General features: G+C 53.5%; 7 protein-coding genes across 7 annotated transcripts; 2 read left to right on the top strand and 5 right to left on the bottom strand.

The window, feature by feature from the left end:
- Positions 1 to 2,038: 2,038 nt before the first annotated feature.
- Positions 2,039 to 4,707, bottom strand: VAM6 (Vacuolar morphogenesis protein 6; the record flags this gene model as incomplete). Its single annotated transcript, XM_056213094.1, has 2 exons — positions 2,039 to 4,566; positions 4,626 to 4,707. 2 exons carry the CDS (start codon positions 4,705 to 4,707, stop codon positions 2,039 to 2,041), a joined length of 2,610 nt encoding a protein of 869 aa, XP_056073402.1.
- A 907-nt stretch (positions 4,708 to 5,614) lies between these two features.
- Positions 5,615 to 6,721, bottom strand: N0V89_004306 (uncharacterized protein; the record flags this gene model as incomplete). The annotated part of the gene is made up of 3 exons (XM_056213093.1): positions 5,615 to 5,758; positions 5,812 to 6,044; positions 6,097 to 6,721. The coding sequence occupies 3 exons, from the start codon at positions 6,719 to 6,721 to the stop codon at positions 5,615 to 5,617; spliced, it is 1,002 nt and encodes a 333-aa protein (XP_056073401.1).
- Positions 6,722 to 9,766: 3,045 nt separating this feature from the next.
- On the top strand, positions 9,767 to 12,016 carry PRM1 (plasma membrane fusion protein prm1; the record flags this gene model as incomplete). The annotated part of the gene is made up of 1 exon (XM_056213092.1): positions 9,767 to 12,016. The coding sequence occupies one exon, from the start codon at positions 9,767 to 9,769 to the stop codon at positions 12,014 to 12,016; it is 2,250 nt and encodes a 749-aa protein (XP_056073400.1).
- Positions 12,017 to 13,640: 1,624 nt separating this feature from the next.
- N0V89_004304 (uncharacterized protein) lies at positions 13,641 to 14,763 on the bottom strand (the record flags this gene model as incomplete). Its single annotated transcript, XM_056213091.1, has 2 exons — positions 13,641 to 14,327; positions 14,380 to 14,763. The coding sequence occupies 2 exons, from the start codon at positions 14,761 to 14,763 to the stop codon at positions 13,641 to 13,643; spliced, it is 1,071 nt and encodes a 356-aa protein (XP_056073399.1).
- Positions 14,764 to 15,487: 724 nt separating this feature from the next.
- On the bottom strand, positions 15,488 to 17,260 carry N0V89_004303 (uncharacterized protein; the record flags this gene model as incomplete). The annotated part of the gene is made up of 2 exons (XM_056213090.1): positions 15,488 to 17,031; positions 17,257 to 17,260. The coding sequence occupies 2 exons, from the start codon at positions 17,258 to 17,260 to the stop codon at positions 15,488 to 15,490; spliced, it is 1,548 nt and encodes a 515-aa protein (XP_056073398.1).
- Positions 17,261 to 17,345: 85 nt separating this feature from the next.
- N0V89_004302 (uncharacterized protein) lies at positions 17,346 to 18,678 on the bottom strand (the record flags this gene model as incomplete). Its single annotated transcript, XM_056213089.1, has 3 exons — positions 17,346 to 18,233; positions 18,284 to 18,473; positions 18,533 to 18,678. The coding sequence occupies 3 exons, from the start codon at positions 18,676 to 18,678 to the stop codon at positions 17,346 to 17,348; spliced, it is 1,224 nt and encodes a 407-aa protein (XP_056073397.1).
- A 753-nt stretch (positions 18,679 to 19,431) lies between these two features.
- On the top strand, positions 19,432 to 20,510 carry MNN11 (putative alpha-1,6-mannosyltransferase mnn11; the record flags this gene model as incomplete). The annotated part of the gene is made up of 3 exons (XM_056213088.1): positions 19,432 to 19,753; positions 19,812 to 20,253; positions 20,306 to 20,510. The coding sequence occupies 3 exons, from the start codon at positions 19,432 to 19,434 to the stop codon at positions 20,508 to 20,510; spliced, it is 969 nt and encodes a 322-aa protein (XP_056073396.1).
- Between the last annotated feature and the right edge of the window lie 298 nt (positions 20,511 to 20,808).

Raw genomic sequence — 20,808 nt, 5'->3', positions numbered from 1 at the left:
AGCGCTACATTTACAACATTTCCAGACATCTCAACCCTATCGCCGTATCCATATTGATGCAAAATCTACCTCCAACTGAGGGCCATTGTGGCATTTCATATCCACCAAAGACATCGACACAGATGGGTTCGGAGGCTACCTTCCATTACGACCCATTGTGCTGCGCCCGCTATCCAAGTGGTACGAGGCACACCAAAAACCTATAGAAACATAGGACCAGATGACCCTGTACCGCCCGGAAGCTCGCAAAGTTAATTGGGAAATACCGGCCATGGATACTAATTATAGCTCTCCAACCTTCTCGCTCGAAGCCAGAACACAGATCGTGGTGATCGAGAGGCCTGACGAGCCGCTTGTTCTAACACTAAGCGAACTGTTTTTTTTTTTGGGGGGGGGGGAGCGAATGTGTTTTCTAGATTGGGAAAGGCAGCTGCATGTAATGCGCCATGGCACAGATTTGGGTTGTGTCCTCGAACATGGACTGCCGCACGAGCGCTGCTTAGCTCCGAGCGGCGAGGAATTTTCGGATGATGACGGAAACATAGCCGAGGGTGGGCAATATGGGGAGCTCCCAAGACATCCATCCGGTACGAAGATGTCGATGGAGGAGCACATCGACGCCTGCGTCGAAGCGGCTTCGTGATGGATGCACCGTCTCCACTCGACCACGTTCGTTAACGCTAGGCTGTCTCCCGACTATAGTCCGAGCGAAAGTGGTAATTTCAAGAAGAGAAATCACTTCCATCACTACCTCCAACGATGCTGCAGCCTTGGGGCCGATGCGCTTCAATTTGAACCTTCGGAATGAACAAACAAATATAAACCACCGCGAAGTTGGCGCAAAGATAGACAACTTAGCTGTGGAAGCAAAAGGTGAACACCTCTAAACTTCAAATTAGAGGCTATTTCAACGACATTAGCTAAAGTAGACTCAATAGACTTGCGAGCGAGACTGTGCCAAATTCTTGCTCATGATGCAGCCGCATAGATTCAGCTGTAATGCAAAATTGTGGACTTCCTAGTCGTGCAGCGTGCTTCGTGACTTATTTGTACGTAGACATAGGTGCCATAAGATACCCAACGATTACGTTGAACTTCTACGAGTGTTTGTGAACAAGGTGAAGAATGTCTCTTCCCCGCATGCGCATGTGAGCACAGCTGGCAATGAGAAGCGTGCAACATCGTAGGCGCGGGCAGGGTAGATGGGACGGGAGATGGGGTAAGCACGGTGCGGAGGCTGCGGCAGACGGAGGTTTCGAGGCATATGGAGGCAAACAATCATGGATGATGCGCTGCCAGACGCGCGAGCTAGCTCAACCGGTAGCACTCACAGTAAGCACGGCGGTGAATAGGAAATTCAGTTACATTCCCACCAAATGACATCGGGTATCAAACCAACCAGCATTCCTCCTCTTTACCTCCACCCCTCCCTCCCCGCCTTCCTTACACTCCCCTCAAACATCCCGAATGCACCACACTGTTATCGGGATAAACCCTAATCGCACTCCCACCAAACCGCTTATGACAAACCGCACAATGTCTCTCCTCATTAATCACAACCCTCCTATTCAATCCTCCGGGCACATGTCTCCCGTGACTGTCAACTTTCCCCTCGCCCAGCAGCACCGTGGCTTCCACCTCGACCTTTTCCACGCCGCGTAAGCGAGCGACGATGCGCTCTTCGTTGAGCAGGAGTTCGCGCTGCGGATCCGGCCTTGGAAGTAGGATTCTAGGTCTTTGATTGGGAGGGAGGGCGGCACAAGGTCGAGAGTTGTGTTGGCCGGAAGGCGGGCACCGTGGCGGGAGAGGAGATTAAGAGCGGGGACCAATTAGGTGTGTGTGGGTGGGGTGGAGCAAGGTAGAGGGAGAGAAGGACCTGGTAAATGGAAGGTTCGGCGTCGTCGTGGGGGTTGGGGTTGGGGCTGTGGAGGGCTGAAAGGAAGAGCGAGTGGGTGAGGCGGGTTGGATGGTGGACATGTAGGTTTGGTTGCAGTATCTGGGGTAGTTAGCATAGCGAAGTATCTGGGCTGTGAAGTGCTTACTCTTCAGCCTTTTGGTAGTCTTTCATGTCGAAGACGTAGATCTGCAAAGCTTGCTTGTGGTTGCCCATCTTGCTGAGGACTACGGCCCTCGCCTCGTAGTAGTCCGCCTCGTCCGATGGCAGCTGCCTAAACACGCGCATAGTGTTGTAATTCGTGCTGGTCTTGAGGAATGTCTGCAATCGGTACCTCCATCTTTGTTTCCCTTCGTCATCTTCGAATTCATGAGCCCTAAGCCTCTCGAGGAACAGATCGACCAGCTTTTGATGGAATTCAGGTGTGAGATCGTTCAATTCCTCGATGATGTGTTCCAAGTACTCCACAGCAAGCTTCGAGTCAATCTTTTCGAGGAATTCAACCACCTTGTGGCGAGGCAATGTTTCAGCGTTTTCCGTGTCAGCAAGAAATACTTCCATGCCGAGCTTAGTATCCGTTCGCAGCGGCCATTCCGCGAACTCGAGGATGAGATCTATCATCTCCGGTGGTAGCTGCTGCAAGTAACCGACTGTTCGTTGAGGACCCTGAAGCGCGGACGAAACCTCGTCTTCTGCTTCGTTCTTTCCGAACTTTTCGAGGAGCTCTAGTGCCTGACGGTGCATTTTCTTGCCGTGTAGGAAGTCGATCAGGTCGGCATACCGACCAGTCTCGTAGAGCCTCTCTTGAACAACATCTGGTTCGCAGAAGTTGGGAAGACGAAATAGTGGACCGGCTAGGCCTGGGCTTGCTAACATGTACGCACGGAAGAGGGTGGTGTCGACGAGCTGAGCTGCTTTCAAAAGCTCCGTAGCCCAATCAACATGCCCTAGCGATGCTGTCGTCTTTATGAAGTAGTGAAATGGTGGCTTGTACTCTTCCGCTTGGCTATCACTTTGCTCAGGTAATGGCTCTTTCAATGTGCCGTCGATGTCGATGTAGCGCTTAATTTGCACCCGACACTGTGCCAGATACACTTGCAAAGCACGCACCGCGAGCCTCAAGTCCTTACCTTCTAGGTTCTTATCCGGTAGAATGGTTTCCGAGGTCTTCCCTTTAATACTGGCGGCGTCGGCGGTATCTTCTCTCGAGTCCTTCAATGACGATCGAATAGACGCGGTATCGGAGTCCACCTTTTTATGGCCGACCAATCTGCCCATCATCGAACGCCCAATGGTGTTGCCTGCCGTGGAAGGCAGTTCCTTGCTTTCGGCGGGAGCCTTGTCTCCGTTCGTTGCCTCCTCTTCATCGGCCACACTCTCATCGTCCTTTACGCTCTCCACTGAGGAGTAGTTGCCCGCGATGGACTTGGGATACAGCGCGATAACACGTTCGGGTGGCGCTTTGGCATCCGTGAAAAGATCCATGGCCTCGCGAAACTTGCGTAGCTCGAACAAAGCCTGTGCCTTGAGAATCATAATCTCCCTTATTCTCTCTTCCTTGTCGAGAAGAAGTGTATCCTCCAACATATTGAGAAGACTCAGGGCCTCATCGAACCGACCATTGGCAACAAGCTCGTCAATCTGTGATTCGTAGCTCTGCGCACCCATTCTCCAGATGCACCGATCACTCCCTACAAGGAAGCCTTTGCCGGCATGTGCTAAGCTGATGTTTGGTTGCGGGACGTGGAGAAAGTTCGCGTTCGGCAGGGCGATGGTTTGCAGAAGGTTGAGCGTATCCGGATTCCTGATTTCCAGTCCTCCTTTTGCGGGTGGCTGTAGCGATAGCATGTACGGGTACGAGTATGCAAGGCACTCGGGCGCCGATGGCCATGGTACTTGTCGCTTATCGAGGGCATTCCCGTCGGTGTCGATGAATAAGCTGTTTACATCCTTGGACAGTAGCATCTCGCCCTCTTGCAGCCGTGTTGCCAATGGCTTCGGCACCCAGCTTCCCATACCCATATAACCCATGCCGGATGAAGACACAGCGCCAAATCTGGTCCCGCCCTGACCACCAGCTTCGCCCAACGGACCCGGCTTAACGATGTCCTGAATTTCCTGGCTCTCGACATTGACCATGACAAAACCAGGATCCATACCAGCGACAATCTTGGTACCCGTTGCCCACGTCAGGCTCTTGACCGAAGCAACAAGGGTGATCTCGGCATCACCGCTCAATTCCATGTCCTGCCACGTCCATAGTATGATCTTCCGCTTGACGGCGACTGCCAGCCTGCTCACGATGGTCGGAATGCCCGTGCCAGGATCTTTGACGATGTTGCTTGTCACGGCGAAGGTTGTGGCGCCCCGTGTCCGCTCTAGCTTCTCCTGTAACGCATACGTCTGCAGATCGTAAACCGAGACATGATTGTCTGACAGCGACAGGAGGATGTTTGCCTCCTTGATGATAGCCAGCTGCTGTACCGGGCGTCGCGAGAACTTGTCTTCTTCGCGCAGGAGATCTACGGGCTTGACCTTGGGTGCCTGCGACTCGGGCTGGTCGCTGCCGTTCTGCTCGCCGTTCTGCGCGGGTTGCTCGTCGTCTTCGGTAGTCTCGTTGACACGGTAAATGCGTAGAGAGCCGGTGTTTAGGCCAACAAGTACTCTATTACCTGCACGCTGTCAGTCAGCGTCTCACCCGGTAGACGGCTAGGTCAGGGTAGCTGCATACCGTAGGCGAGGATGGATTCGATCTTGGACTTGTCGCGTGGCTTCAGCTCGATAATCGGTCGGGCTGTGAAAGCGGACAGCATGTTGAGGGTGGGGACGACAGCGTGAGGAGATTCATTACGCTACGCTCATGTTGCTATGCGGTGAGGTTGATGCTGTCGTGAGCTCCATGAGCTGTGCGCATGCGCCGCGGTCCGTCGTCATTGCTGGCTTGAGCCATGGTCCGTGCCCCACGTGCTCGAGCTTCGACGCTTCACACCACCAACTTGCACACGACACAACACAGCATGAATGCTTAGCAAAGGCAGCCTTTTTGTAGCATGCGGCTTCTGCGAAGCTCGTGGAGTTACAAGAACTCACTGTTTTAGCATCAATGTGAGCAGGTTCATTCGATTCATAGTAGTGGAAAGGAACTTTTGGGGGTTCTCTGCAAATTACCGAGAAACTACTGTACATGCCGAATTGCGGGTGTCAAAGCAGCTGCAGAAAGTAGCCGCCCATGAGTAAGGTGAAAGACTCTTAGGAAGCAGGGGGTATTTCTTAGACTAAACGCCATGAAATCGTGCTGCTCCATATCCAATGGAGAATGAAAGCCAGATTAAGGGGAATGGGGGTGTTGGGGTACCGCAGAAACAAGAAAGCCATTGTAGAACTCACCATGACCCAAAATGCCCAGTCGCCAAAAGACAAGGGTCGGTGGAAGGGAAAGAGAGATCGAGACAAATCTGAAGGGCAAGGGATCAAAGCCGTTGGCATACGCGCCCAACTCACCTCACCGCCGTACCCATTACAACACCGGCGTACACCTCGCTTACACACCGATTGCCGTCCGGCCAACGAGTGTCGGTGACAGGTAGTAACACATGCCGTTGAAAGTCCTTTGATGGTCGTCGAGGTTGTGGTCTGTGGTCAGAAATCGATGCGTAAGGCAAGCGAAGAACATATGCTTGATGCGGTTGCCGGTAGTTGCCCGGGCAGACGGTGGGCTTGCTAGAGGGATTCCTCTAGCGCGTCGAGGAGGTCCTGATTCAGGCACTTTGGAATATCTTCCTCTTCGATCTCGTCGACAGGGAGGTAGACGTCCTCCATGGTGGGGATGCATTGGACTTGGTCGAGTGTGTATTGCTCGATTACCTTCAAAACTGTTAGATGCTGTAATTGAACGTGGGATTATCGGTGATACTGACCTGGAGCTGACCCCACGGAATAGTCGGTGCGCCTGGCTCGCGAGGGAGCGGAAGGAAGCGACCGCAAGCTGTCTTAGCTCGATCATCGCCTTCCCACTTCATCTCCGCAAGGGACGGCCATGGGGAAATCTCATCCTTACCGTTCATCCAGTCGAGACACCAGATTGTCTTCATGCCAAGGACGCGCGAGGTATTGCCGGTCATACTTAAATTGGCATTGGGCATGATCTTGGCTTGTTGTTGTTAGATAATTACACGTACTGAAGATTTGAAAAAGAAGCTTACTGATGGACTCATCCCTCTTGGGATCAGAGTGAGGTACCTGGACAGCACGCTCAAGCTCCTTCTGCTCCACAGCCCGGGCTAGTAGAGCCTTCTTCGATGCAAGCATGCCTTCCTTGTGATCAGTATAATCCTGCAATTTCCACTTCGCGACATCGCTGTTTTTGAAGAGCCGACGCATAGCGTTGCGAATGATGACAAACTCCTGATGGTGTTGGGCTTCCTCTGACACCCAGGTTCGCGAGCTACGGAACCCATGGCCGGCGAAAGGGTTTGCGGCAGGTCCATGACCATGGCCAAAGACATTTCGAGGTCTCAGCGGACGCAGGTCTCGAGGTGCCAGCGGACTAGGATGCTCATGGCTAGTATTGGTATTGTGGACAAAGTGACCTCCAGATTTCCAGAAGCGGGAGCCTGTGATCGCGGAAAGATCGCCGCCATCAATCGGAGAGCTGATAGGAGAAGCCACCCCCGGGGATTCGTTGGAGGCCTGCGCATCATCAAGACTGTCGCCCTGAAGCGTCTGGCTACCCTCCGAAGAAGATGATGAAGACGAGACGGTCTCCTGCAAATCCACACCGCCGCTGCCGGGGAACTCCCCACCCAGATTGTGATCCTGAGAGGCCATTCAAGGATGGCTTGGCTGGGGGACAGAATGCAGGAAGTGACGACAGGGATGGATAGTGTAGGAGGGTGTGAGGTATTCGAGGCGAGCTCTAGTAGAGCTTTGGATTATCGTTGTCGGTGACTTGTAGCTGAGAAGCGGTAGACACTGTGCTCTTGAAATCGTTGGTCAGTGACGGCTGGATTGATGAATAAATGGCCCGACAATTCTGCCATGCAACGTCTGAACAAGGTACTACCCCGCAGTAGTTGAGCAGTGAGAAAATAATAAGCAGATTTCCAAGTGGCCGATGACGAAAGTTGCACTAACAAGTGAATCGGAAGGCGTGACCGGTCTGACGAGACCTGAGGGGTAGGCAAACGCTGTTTGAAGCTTGTGCTACATTATGATAGATTTACATCAAATCTTAAGAACCTGTCCGAGATATCCGTTGCGAAAGCTAGTGGAAGAAACGTTTGCCAGACGTTTGCGGGCAGAGGTAGAAGTAAGACGAATTATACGTACCGAGACCACCTCGTTGTCCGTAGTAGTGGGTATCCTGCGCTCGAGAGCTCCGAAGTGGCGGTATGTTGGAAGAAAGGAAACCTATCGGAGGTTAATATAGTAGCTCCAGGAACACCGCCTAGTGTGGGGTAAAATGACAATGAGAGGATACGGTGAGATGCCATTGAAGGTCCGCATTGAGAATAATATCAGTGCTCACCAGGCCTAGGTGAGAGACTTACTGGTCTAATCAGGCGGCAACTTGTAACAGCCACGCGCTGTTTCCAGCCGATGCAGCTCCGTCACTACAATAGCCAGCGACAAGCTTCTTGTCTATGTCCAAAACGAGGCGACGGCCAGAAGAAGCGAATACAGACGAACGTGGTGTACGAGGGTGTGAAATATAAGTAAACAGTTCGGGCGACGAAGATGCGGCGAGAAGGTTTGCGGTGAACGGTCGCGGCTGAGCGCGTCAGATCGATAACAAAAGAGGGTCGAGAGAGGTCGTGCAGAGGGCGATGGATTTTATACAGGCGGAGCGTGGCGTAAGGTTAGGGACCACGACGCAGAGGCCCAAGAGAGCAGCCAGGTGAAGCCATCACAACCTTGGGCACGGTTGTCCGCAACAACTGCCCGCAACTAAGCTTTGGACCCTGCACTTCCGAGTAACGCGAACAAGATGCGCCTCGAGCGCGCGCAAGCGATAATCTAAGAGCTCAGCTTCTTCAACCACAATCACGCTACCACAACACAAGTCTCCGAACGCCTGCTGGAATTCAGACCTGGTGAATCTAGCGATGTACCGGCCTGTAGCCGCGCAAGTGCGCAAGCATGCACAGCAGAAACGGGCGGGCAAGGATCCGGTGAAAGCTACGAGTTGCATCGGAAGATGATATTGTGAGAAAAAAGCAGTCTAGCATTCGCAAGATCCACATGGATAGCTGATCAAAGTAGCTTGATAAAACAACAAACGAATGAGACGGAAGTCGGCCGCGATGCGACAGACGGCTGCTTTTTCACTGTGCAGCGATGCTGAAGCCTGCGGTCCATGACTCCAATAACTCTTTTAGGGGATGTATCTGCTCTACCCGTACCCGCCGTATCATGGTCTCTCTTGATGAGCAGCCTGTCCAGTTTTCGTGGATCGTTTACGAACAATCTACAAGAAGCCGAGGGGGCATAGAAAAGGGAGACAAGGCAGAGACAATGTTGAGGGGAGATAGGATATCTGGCCCTAGATACAACGGATCTTCTTCGGCATGGCGCAACTTGCGGGGAGCATGGAAGAACACTTGTGAATGTAAGAACTCAAGGGAAGGCACGTCGTCTGAAGTGGCTTGTTTTGAAGTCGAGATTGGCCAGGGCTTGATTGGTCCACGCTTCCCCGGATCGCGCCTGCTTGGCTCGGCGCTACGCCGCAACCTTGCAGCCGCGGGTGCGCAACCGAGGGCATCGCCAGCGGCACGAAAGTGGGTCGGGCACGCTCTGTTGTTCTCGTGGAGCCCAAGCAGAGCTCCCGAGGAGGAGCCATGCTCAGCTTGACCACGACGACCATGCGCAGCAGACTCTGTAGACGATGGAGAGAGTGAACCGCGCTCACTGCTTCGAGACTGCTTCGAGACACGGAATGATGACGTCGGTGCCAGCCTGCAGAAACAGGGAAGGCGCATTGCCCGTTAGCGCAGCGTGCGGATGCCGTACAAAACCACGCCGCCCGCCATGTCTTGCAGCTTTGAGCCTCCTCTGCCTGCGACCGAACGACCCCAGAGGTGGTTTCCCTTGCGCTCGACAACAATCCGCCCTGCCCCGCCTGGTACGTCGCGGGGCCTCTCGCCTCCGCTGCGCGCCAGGGCAGCCAGTGGGCGCAAGCCGGTGAACAAAGGACGCCCGCCCAGACAACCCGCGACAACCACTCGAGCAGCGAGAAGCTCGAAATAACAGTTGGCTCCGCACGAGACTGTCCTCGCGCGGTGTTTGGGCCTTCTCCAGCCTGACCACCTGCCACGCAAATGACTGGTCGCCAGGCCCTTGTTCCGCCTACGTGGGCGCCTATCTGGGCCGCTCACCTATCCACATCTCGCCAGACCCACAACAGAGCCGCAACGTACTGGATGCGCTGTTGGACGTCGACGTCGAAGCAGCCCACTGTTTGCGCTGCCATTGGCGCTTGCAGCCGGCCTGTGCTCCGTCCTGCGCTTCCTCGCGGTACGTACTACACTTTGTTTCAAGTCGACATGTGCGGTGAATGACCCAAGACTGTATCCTTTCCCACTCCTCTTCCATACTGCGCTTTCACCTTCGCCTTCACCACCTTTCTTTGTTGCATTGTGCGGAGCGTTTGGGTCTATTATTGTCCTCTTGTCCTCCATTGTCTCTTATTGCCTAATCATACTACTCGCCTCCGACATCGATTTCATACGCCAACATCTCTGGAAGATATCGTGCATCGTCATACCACCTTTCTACGACTCTCACGAACCTCAAAATCCTCAGCCTGGCGCTGGCTTCCTGCAACCCATCTAATACTCTGCCCAGACCTCGCGCCCATAACCATCCACTTTCGTCATGGCTTCCACGGCGAACCAACAGCAAAACTTCCCTGCTGTACCTCCACATCTGTCCGCTGGCGATTATGAGATGCGAGACAGCTACCCAACTCAAGAATCACCACGACCTCCGTTAAACCAAACACCATACCTCAAACCATACCTCGGCCTTCGAGCTAGGCTCTCGCAGATATGGATCAACCGCTGGACCATTCTTCTACTCCTCGTTCTCATCCGCCTCCTCTTCGCCATCGCGAGCACTGACTCAAGCCTTGCGTCAGCTCGTAGAGAGGCACTCAGCGCGTGCACCCAAGTCGAAAATATGGGCAGTTCCATGGCTTCCATGCCCCACTTCATGGCCGATGGCATCAACGAGATGACCGCGGCCGGCGTCGAAAAAGCAGTCAACGGACTCATGCAGATGATGGAACTCAGTGTCACCGGAGTGGAAGAGATTGTTATCTTCGTCATTCACATGATGACGAGCACATACCTCTGCCTCATCACTCTTGCCGTTAGTGGCAGTCTTCATGCTGCAGTCGAGATCGGAGAAGCTATCTCAAAAAATCTGAACGAGACTGTTGAAGACGTCACTAACGGCATTGGTGATGCCACCAAGAAAGTCACTGATGGCATCAACGGCCTCATCGACAAGATCAACTTTCCATTTGGACCTTCGTTTGAGAAGCCGTCAATCAATTTGGACGATCAAATCAACAAGCTCAAAGCCCTTGAAACTCCTCCCGAGATGCAAGAAGGCCTTCAGAAGCTCAACGAGTCCATTCCGACCTTCCAAGACGTGCAGAACTTCACCGACAACCTGATCCGACTCCCGTTCGAAGAGGTCAAGAAGCTAATCCAGGGCATGAATAACTTTACTTTTGACCGAGATCTTCTTCCCGTACCACAGAAAGAGCAGCTCGACTTCTGCTCTGACGGCAATTCCATCGGCAAGTTCTTTGATGACCTTGTTGTGCTGGTTTACTCGGCCAAGAAGATCGCTCTCGGTGTTCTCATCGCCCTGGCTGTACTTGCTATTGTCCCTATGGCCTACATGGAAATCCGCCGGCACCGTCGCATGCAAGAGCGCGCCCAGCTCTTCCACGATGTCGCCTACGAGCCGATGGATGTTGTTTATCTCGCCTCTCGCCCGACTTCCTCTACAATTGGTCTGTGGTTTGGCCGCCGCTTCGGCTCCGCCCGTCGCCAAGCAGTTGCGCGATGGGCGTGGGCTTACGCAACTTCTGTTCCGATGCTGTTCCTACTGTCACTAGCTATCGCAGGATTCTTCTCTTGCTTCTGTCAATATCTGCTAGTCAGGGGCATGCAACAGAAGGTTCCAGAACTCACAGACCAAGTTGCCGGGTTCGCTGAGAAGGTTGTCGATTCGTTGAACAACGCCTCGATGTCATGGGCCGGCGGCGTCAATGGAGCCGTTGAGCAGCTTGACTCCACGATCAACGATGACATGCTTGGCTGGGTGAACACTACCACGACTGCAATCAACGGCACTCTTAATGGCTTCGTCGACAAGATGTCCAGTGTTCTCAATGACACATTCGGTGGCACGGTTCTCTATGATCCGATCAAGGAAGTGCTTAACTGTCTTATCGGCCTCAAGATCGCCGGTGTCCAGAATGGGCTTACCTGGGTCCAAGAACACGCCCACGTCAGTTTCCCTGGGGTGAGGAACGATACGATGTCCCTCGGAGCGCTTGCCAAGGTGAGCAATTCGAGCTCTGCTGCGGAACTCCTTGCCAATCCCAACGGCAAAGCAAGGGACGAAGTTACCGAAGCTGTCAACTACGTCGTCGAGAAGCTCCTCAGCGGCATCCGGACCGAGGCCCTCATCTCAACTGCCCTTCTTCTCATCTGGCTTGCCATCGCGCTCGGCGGTCTCGTCTACGCTGCTACTCATATGGCGCGTCGCGATACCCCAACAGGCACAGCCTATGTTATTGACCCGGCCTCTGACAATGCTCCCCAGAACCGCGACTATCCTGCGGACGCAGCGCCACCATACGAGTACCCCGTCAACAAGGCTGCACCGTACACTCTGCAGCCCCGACCTTTCCAAGTCTTCAGCCCTAACCCTGAATCTGAGAAGGTCGGTCAAGTGGAAACTCATACCGTCAACGATTCCGCCCGCCCCGGCCATCTGCGCACTAGTAGCTATGGACAATTTGCCGACCCATCCCCTCTCGACGAAAAGCGCAACCCCTTCGCTGATTCACAACGACGTGAGAAGAATCCGTTCTCCGACCATTGATCCTATTGTCGATAACCCTTGCTCTTCCCTGGCCTTTTCGTTCGCGTTCTGAGTCTAGGAAGCAGCACGAGTTGCTACATTGACCTGTGACGAGCTGTAATTGCTCAGGTTACGTACCTTGGACCTTGAGGTCCTTTCTCTGATGATGCTTTGCTCTCGAGAAATATATCTGCCGGAGTGACGGAGCTTGCTCCCCGCTGGTAGACGAACCCAAACTAGTGTTTTAATAATGCATCCTTTTCCAATTCTAACACTCCTCAGCAGCGTGTTGAGTGCTTGCACTCCGCGAGCTGGGGCGTCGAATCATGTATTTTTTTTGGTTTCAATGAGCTGCGTCGTGCTCTGTTCTTGCTATTGGCGTTGGATCGATATCCCCTCATTGCATTCTTCGGAGCGTTTGGTACTTTCTGTATTCCCTTAACTGGCGTGTCTCAACATCGCATCTCTTTTCTCGCAAGAGATGCCAAAGTCCATTTCTTTTCAAAGTGTGATCCAACAATGAGGTTTGTGCATATCTCCTTTGGTTTGTCTGTCCCCGAGGCCCTTTCCCTCCTGCCCTCTCCCGCACCGCGCACACCCCTGATTGGAATCTTCTGTACGCCCGCACGCGCACTCCCCGCCTCCCCGCGGCTTGCCCGGTTGGCCGCGAGTCCCCGTGCGGCGCTGCAATCAAGGACGCAATCGGCGTGCGTCTGCGTCGGTGCGGCAATGGCCGGACATATTGGGTATAATCGCTCTATTTCGCCTTGTCCTTCCGCGCCTCCATATCTCACCGGCCCTGTTTGGATGCATCTTCGGACCCGCTGAGGCTGTTGCTGGGGGAGGTTTCTCTTTGCGATGCAGGATGAAGTGCTGATCGGTAACGAGCGTTGGTTTGCTTCCCTCCTCACACTTCTCCCTACTTCCTTTCGCAGGACGGGAAGGGCGGAAAAGTGTGCAGTCGAGCTGGAAGTCGACAGATGTGCGCTTGAGTCGGTTTTTGGTTGAAGTGATCCTCGTCCTCTGGATGAAGGGTTGGTTTACATTTATGTATGCGCTTTGCGCCGCTTGTGTTGATTCCGTGCTTTTGCCGGAACTGTTTTGTTGGTATTGATGAGAATTGGGTTGAAAGAAGGTCAAAGAATGAATGGGTGGAACGGCTGGTTACGTGGCGTGTGTTATGGCTGACCTGAGTCGCTCTTTTGGAGGGGTTTACTTTATCTTTTTTGGGAGGGGAGATGGCTTTCCGACCAGATTGTTGTATGTGTTTAAGCTGGAGGCTGTCGATGTCAAATTGAATATGCCCTCTCATGACTGTGCCGTATGCTTCATATGTGATATTGGGGTTATGCAGAGAAAACTTGAATTTCACTTAACGGCTATAGACATACACTTCCCGGCAGCATGTGTAAATATATCAGTAGATTACAGAACCAAAAGCAACATTAGATCAGTAGAGACCCTGGGCGTACCCGTGCTTACAGAACCCAAACAAAACCTGTAAAATACCCACCGTAGATCCTACCCTGGCTCAAGCCAGGAACACCCACATGTAAATTGCCCACCCTAGCTTCTAGTGAAGCTAGGGTAGTCTCAAGAGCCCAATCGCCAACTTGATAACAAGCACGCCATACTTCCACACCACTCACCAGCTCTTCAAGCCCATCGCATCCAACTCCTCCATGAGGTTATCCTCCCTCAACTTCGACATTACTCCCTCCTTCTCCCTTCTCCGCATCGCAGAGTGCCACGCGTCATTCTTGCGCTTCCTCGTCTCACCTGGAGTCTCCTTCAGCCCCACAATCGCTCTAGAACGCCGGTGTCCGCTGTCATTGGCAGGACCCAAGCGCTTTGGAGGTGGCTTCTTCGTCGTCTTGAAGTTGATGGAGGATTGAGAAGATTGTTGAGGCTGGATGCCCTTCCCAAGCTCGTGGATGATAGCGATGTCGTGTTCGTCTTTGCCAACCACAATACAATGGTAGGGAGCCCGAAGGACGGGTGCAGCGGGGTTAGTCGCGCGGTGCGCCGTAGTGCCGCATGTGGTGCAAGAGAAGTTGCCGGAGATCAGGTCCACCTGCGGTCGGAGTTCCTGATCTTGGTTGTCCCAGACCTTACAAAGAACATCGACGTGGGCTGCGAACTTCTCTTGTGCCATAGGATCGCCATTGTCATCGAGAAGTTGAATGTGTTCCTTCACGGTCTCAGCGGTTGAGGAGCGGTGGATGTTGATTGCGGATGCGTAAGCCGTCGGGACGGTGGAGCCGGTGGAGGAGATTCTGGCCATGGGGGGCTTGCAATTTGCGGCACAGGGCTCGGCGTTTCCCTGTACAGCCTGGAAGTGGTAAGGCAGTGTAGGCTACTTACGGCATGAGGAAGGAACTTACGACGGTGTGTCCGCAATCGAGAACGTGAATACGGGAACCAGTATGGAAGCAAAGGCGAGTCTCCATGTTCCGACGGGAAGAAAGGGGAGTCCAAGGCGTGACAGGAGGTTGCATGAGAGTGATGCTGAAGTACTTTCTCTCATTCTTCTTGTACAGGATATGGTGATGCATTGTCTGTGGAGAGGGAGTACCAGAGAAGTGCCATGGCGGATTGTTCTTGAACCCAGTCTTGAAGGCAGTGGCCTTGGTGGACTTTGGGCCAGTGGGAGCATTCGGAGGAGGATCAGTGCTGGAAGGGCGCATTTGAGGCTCTTCAATAAAGGCGGCATCAGCCATGTCCGCATCGGAATCCGAATAGTCGACAAGGCGGATAGGGGAAGACATGATGTGGAAGTGGGTGGATGAAATGTGTAGTGAGTATATAGACGAGTGATTCCCGTTGTTTCCAAAGCTAGCTCTTTTTGAAGGATCCGGTCTATAAGCGTGTGTGGAAAGAAAGAAGCAGCGGCACAGCGGCAGGGCCCGCCTCTTATGCCTCCAGCCTGCAAACACTCAATCTCAATGCAGAGCCGCACCCCGGAGCTCGGAGTCGCGGGAATGACAAGTTCGTTTGCATACGCGCACTTGCAAAGTCACGTTAATCCACATGTTGCCCGCGACGCAAACAAAACGCGGCGTCACCGGAAAGTTCGAGTGATTTCTTCTCACCGTGTTGCGGTGTTGGGATCATCATCTGTCATGCACAAGGTGATCTGAGGTTTTTAGAACCAGACTGCAGAAGTTGGGTGTAAGAATGATCGAAGGTCGAGTTGGAAAGTGCCTATGTGGACTAGGTGTGCTTCTCCTTCGGGGCACAGATGCTCCTTCTAATGGTATGATATCAATTCATCGGTCCATTAGTCTCCTACCCGAATTTTCGGCCTCAAGCAAACAGAACAAGGAATCACACGTCTTTTGAAGCAAGGCCTAATTTCCGGTTTCCCGTCCAATGGCATCGCTCAGTCACGCAACCCATTGAGTGGAGCACCCAATTCTCGAGCATGCCTTACACAACCATTCACTCTTCGTCTGAGCCGAAAAGTTCATTGCATGTAGTTGTATCTTAGCTCTACTCGGTCTCCCTTCTCGCAACCCACGCAGCCTTCCTGAGCCCAACACCGGGCCGCACCTCCCAGTTGATCTCGTTCCTCGCCTGCGCAAACGCTTTATCAGCATCCTCATTGTCACGCAACAACCCTGCCGCCCTCTCCAGATCACCCGCAGCAAACAAACACTCACCCAACGCCATATGTGTCAGCCCGAGCACATACCAACTCCTACCCCGCTCTGCATCAGTGAACCAATCCGGTTTATTCGGTGGAATGAGTTCAGGGGGAAGTGAGCGGAACCATGGGTTTGAGGCTGGGGAGGGAGAGTCGGTGGATAAGCTGAGGGCGTGGGAGGCCGCCGTTTCGGCGGCGAGAAGGTCGGCTGCAATTTGCTTTTGAGCTGCCGTGGGAGTAGAAGCTGATATCAAAGGGGAAGAGGAGGCAATGGTTGGGGAGTGCTTTGCATGAAGCGTCGTGGCGAGCGTGAGTTCCGTGCGCCAGCGCAGATGCTGGAGACTCTTGACAAAGGACTCGGGCTGCGAGTGCAATGTCTCCGCACGCGTGAGGTACGCGTAGGTGATTGATATTGTTGCCGCCTGGCATTGCTGAGTGGCAGTTTCGTAGTCGCTCTTATCGTGCGCTGCCTCAGCGCGGTCGGTCATCTCAGTCACGGCCTTCAGCCATACATCCGCCTCGAATGTCGCCGCCATCATGCTCCGCTGCAGCGCGTACGCATATCCCTCCAATAGCTCCTTTCCATCTACTTCCACCTTCCCAATGTCTGTCAACGACCGAAACAATTCCAGTAAATCGCCCTGCACCCTCGCTTTCTCCAACCCAAACATGTTGACCACAGACAAAAACAGCGCATGGCCGGCTGCCCATGCCCCAGATGCCTTACTCGCCTGCTCCATAAAATTTACCAGGCGAGGAAGATACTGTGCCGGAAATATAACACTCGTTCTCTTCACAGCGCTTCCCTTCTCCACAATCGTCAGATCCATCGCATGCGTCGTACACTTTTCCACCGCCTCCGGACTCGCAACCGAGAACAACACGCCCGAGTCCTCCAGCATCGTCTTCGCATGTCGTGCATCGGGGGAGTAGATTTCGAACTTGATAAACAGGTTCTTGGAGTAGAAGAAGTCGCGCGCTTCTTTTGAGATCTGTTTGTTGACGAAGAATAGAGCGGATGCGACTGGAAAGGGCGGGCGAGAGGCGTTGAAGTGTAGTGTGGACTTCTTGATGGTGTGCGTGTAGGAGACGTTGGGCTGGCCGGCATTGACGAGCTCGGTGTCGAGGAGGTGGGAATGGATCTTGTTTCGCACGGGTGCTGGAAGGGTGGTGAAGCCAACAGGTTGCTTCCTTGATGGCGGTGCTGATGAAGTGGATTGGAGATGTGTAGCTTCCAGCTTCAAAGGAACGTCCGTTGCAGCGTCCATGGAGTCATGCTTCCCAATCGAGACCATTGCGAGCATGTTCGAACTCGCAAGGAACTGATGCGATGACCAGCGACTGTCTCGATGGATCTGTGTGGTGCTCGAGTCCGCAGCCGAAATGTAGTCTTAGTCGGTTGATTGCTTTCACTGTAGCCGCCCAGCAATAGTTGTAGAACACTCTGGTTGCTCCCGGCTTTAAGTTGTGGGGTTATATAGCTGCGCCGTTCCGCATCCCTCCAAGGTGCGGGGAAGCTTGACATCTCCACATCCATCTACGCACAAAACGCGGATCCGGTACTAGTCCTGCAAACCCCTCGCGGAAGTATCCAGATTAGGTACTTTGCATATACTCATATATCGTTATGTGATTAGCCTCAAGGCAAGGTATCTCCCCGGTACCTACTCCTACAACCGCAACTACAGGCTATCGGAAGATGACCTACTCTACATAAGCAGTGTAGATCTGCAACCCCTTCGTAGCCCTGAATTCCATATCTACATCCTGTCCAACGAAGAAGATATACCCCTCACTAAGCTTATGCTCCTTCCCATCCGCCTTGAACGAGCCCTCACCACTAGTCACGATAAAAATAGACGGCCCACCGATCGCATCAACCGTCTCCTCCTCGCCATCTTTCAACTCTGTAGACAGCACGCTAAACTCGCTCAACGGCGGCGCATATACCTGCGTCTTGCCATTCTTCGACTTCTCGGACGTCTTCGGAGGAAGCATGCACTCGTCCGGCGAATGCGGCGTGAAAGTGAGGCAAGAGGTGAACATATCGATCGAGTTGCGATCAGCGCGTGGGCAGAATCCGGTGTTGAGGACGTTGTTAGAGCGCGCCATGCACTCAATGATGTCGCCGGACAGGTAAGCGTGGATGCCGTCGGCGGGAATGTAGATGCTGTCGCCCTTCTTGAGCCTGAGGTAGTTCATTGTGATGAGGGCCACGACTGTGCCGTTGTCTGTCTTGTCGTACTGCTTGGACAGACGGGGTATTAGCTCCGGGATGTAGGAGTCCGCGCCGAACTGCTCTTTGGGAAGTTGCAGAAGAGCGTCGTTGGTCTTCTTGATAGCTTCGTCGGAGGCTGTGAGCATGGTCTTCACCACGTGCTTTAAGGATTGGTCGTCAAAGTCGGGCTTCTTGACGGAGGGAAGAAAAGGTTGGAGGGGAGGCAACTCCATTAGCCTCTGGATGTCTTTGAGAGGCTTGAAGCCGCAAAAGGCTTCGAAGTCTGATAGAGCAAGTGCGATTTCCGGCTTGTGGTTTGGGTCCGTGAACTGTTCAGGGTCGCGGCTGTGAAGTTGAGAGGCAAGCTCTTTGTTCTGGAGAGCTTTAGCAAGTGGGGGTGGTGATTGGATGAGGCGGGACATACAGGATGTAGCTGCAGGGGAAGAGCCTTTGCTATCGACAGCACCTTTGGAAGGTAAGGGATCTTAGTGTGGTTAAACTTGGTGATGGTGTTCTTGCCGATGAGTTCGTCGGCGTTCTTATCCAATACATCTTGTAGGTCTTCGCCACTCTCGAGCACATACGACGGTAGCTCGGGATATGTTCCCATCCACCTGGCACGAGTTAACAATCGTGCCCGAGGACGCAGTCACACGGGCTGGAGGCCCCTTACATCTCAGCGTATGGGCTGTTCTCGTCAATCTTGAAGTCGGTGCCTGGGGTTTTGGAGCATAGTTTGGCGGCGAGCGAATCTGAGCCCTGTCTGCCCCAGGGGTACTGGTTGCAGTAACATTTCAGCTGTATAACCTTCTCGACCATTGTGAGGGATGCGACGATAGAATTGGCCAAACGGGTCGAGGAGGTCTGGTGGATGTATGCGTAGGAAACATCAGAATAGCAGATACTTATGATATCGCAAAGACATATTCGTGACAGGTACTCGACGTCATAGCGGGTTCCGCTGCAAAGTCGCCTTTCCAACACTCTTAGACCCGCGCAGTGCCGCCGAGAGGCCTCCAGACGATGTTCTTGGGACGAAACCCACTACGATGCCGTTCCGGTCCAATTAGCCATTCGGGGATATGGGTCGCGGAAGACGAGTTGTGAGCATGACCTCGGCGCGGTCGGGTGAGGCGTGACGACGGCATTCCCGCTCCTCATGGGCCGTACGCATGAAATCGTCGTACCTGCACCTGCACTCAGACGTCTTTGTCGCTTGAAGAAAAAAGATCCCCGGGCGTCTGCTTCGGGCTCACGGTCAAGCAAGGGTCCAGCAGTTGCGGAAAGAGAGCAGGGGTGTTCGGCTTGGCACTCCGCTCTCAGCCAGAGCGCGATAACACTAAATTTGCTCCAGCTCATGTTAGCTACTCCACAGGCCCGCCTCACGCGCGTCCCCAGAGCATTGTCTTTCCCCTTCACCTCGAGACCACCGCTCCCGTCCCAACTATGACCGTGTCATAAGCGCAACACCCACTTGTCCCCCGTTGCCTCCAACTGCTATCCCTCGTTTTGCATCAAAGGCCGTGCCTCTGATCTGGCCTCCCTGGCCGACTCCCGCCTCCGATTCTCACAATGCACTTCGCCATGCCGCCGCGCAAAACGTCGCGGCCCCCGCCATACGCCGCACGGAATCAGAGCTCGCTACCTATACCACCCGCCCTGAAGAACCTGCTCCGGGGAGGAAAGCTGCGGACGACTGCACTGGGAATACTGGGCTTCCTCACCCTGATTTGGCTGTTGCGAAGAACAGGCAGTGATGCGGGCGCAAACATACCCAAAGTTGCCATTGGCTCCGGCCCGCCTGTGGTCGTTGTCACTACCATAGACCCAAAGGCGGACAGGGTGTGGGCAGACAAGATCAAGAAGAACAGAGAGGACTATGCGAAGAAGCACGGTGCGTTCACTGCACGGGCATTCACCCACATTTTAGCAATTATACTGATCCTCTACAGGTTACTTGACATTCTTCCCCGAAAATAATCAATACCCCCTCAACAAATCTCCACACACGTGGTCCAAGGTGCCTGCGCTGCGCCACGCCATGACACTATACCCGGGCTCGACATTCTTTTGGTACCTCGACAGCGCCGCTCTGATCATGAACCCCTCGATCGACCTTCAATCGCACATTCTGAAGCCGTCCCGTCTCGAGGAACTCATGATCACCAACGAGCCTGTTGTCCCACCGGACAGTGTCATCAAGACATTTGGCAACTTGAAGGGTGACAGGATAGACTTCATTGTGACGCAGGACAAAGAGGGTTTGGTACCTACCAGTATGATTGTCAGGAATGGCGAATGGGCAAAGTACTTCCTGGATGCATGGTTCGACCCTATCTACAGGAGCTATAACTTCCAGAAGGCGGAATCGCATGCGCTGGAGCATATTGTTCAGTTGGTCTTCACATTGTTCCATTTTCTTGGTAGCATCGCTAACTTTCGATAGGTGGCACGGCACCATCCTTGCCAAGCTTGCTTTGATCCCGCAGAACATCCTCAACTCCTACGCAACCGGCCCCTCCAACCCCAAATTCGGAAAATATAAAGAAGGCGACCTCGTAGCCAACTTTCCTGGCTGTGCGCGTGACAAGCATGACTGCGCGGCGGAGCAGAAGGCCTATTTCGACATTCTCGAAAAGGACGATGACTAAATGCATTCCGAATGACGATTTACAGAGCCGCGGCCACGAGACTGCCTCGTGTGGCTGCAAGGCATGCACCCTTGCGTAGCATTGGGGTCATAGGGCAGCATTTGCAAGATGAGCACAATCATTGTGCTGGCGTACCGGCGTTGATGATAACGCATGTGGATCATGTTCGAACTTATACCAACCGACAAGGTTTCTAGAAACACAGGATGTAGTAGCAGGTACGCTATCTGTTTTGATATGGTGGGGGTATCATGGAATTGGGTCATGCAGGAGAGGTCAAGTCACATCTGGCTTCGTG

This window comes from Didymosphaeria variabile (assembly GCF_027946475.1).
Source record: "Didymosphaeria variabile strain IMI 356815 chromosome Unknown scaffold_3, whole genome shotgun sequence".
NCBI classification, from domain to species: Eukaryota; Fungi; Ascomycota; class Dothideomycetes; order Pleosporales; family Didymosphaeriaceae; genus Didymosphaeria; species Didymosphaeria variabile.
This window is presented reverse-complemented; position numbering and strand designations above follow the sequence as displayed.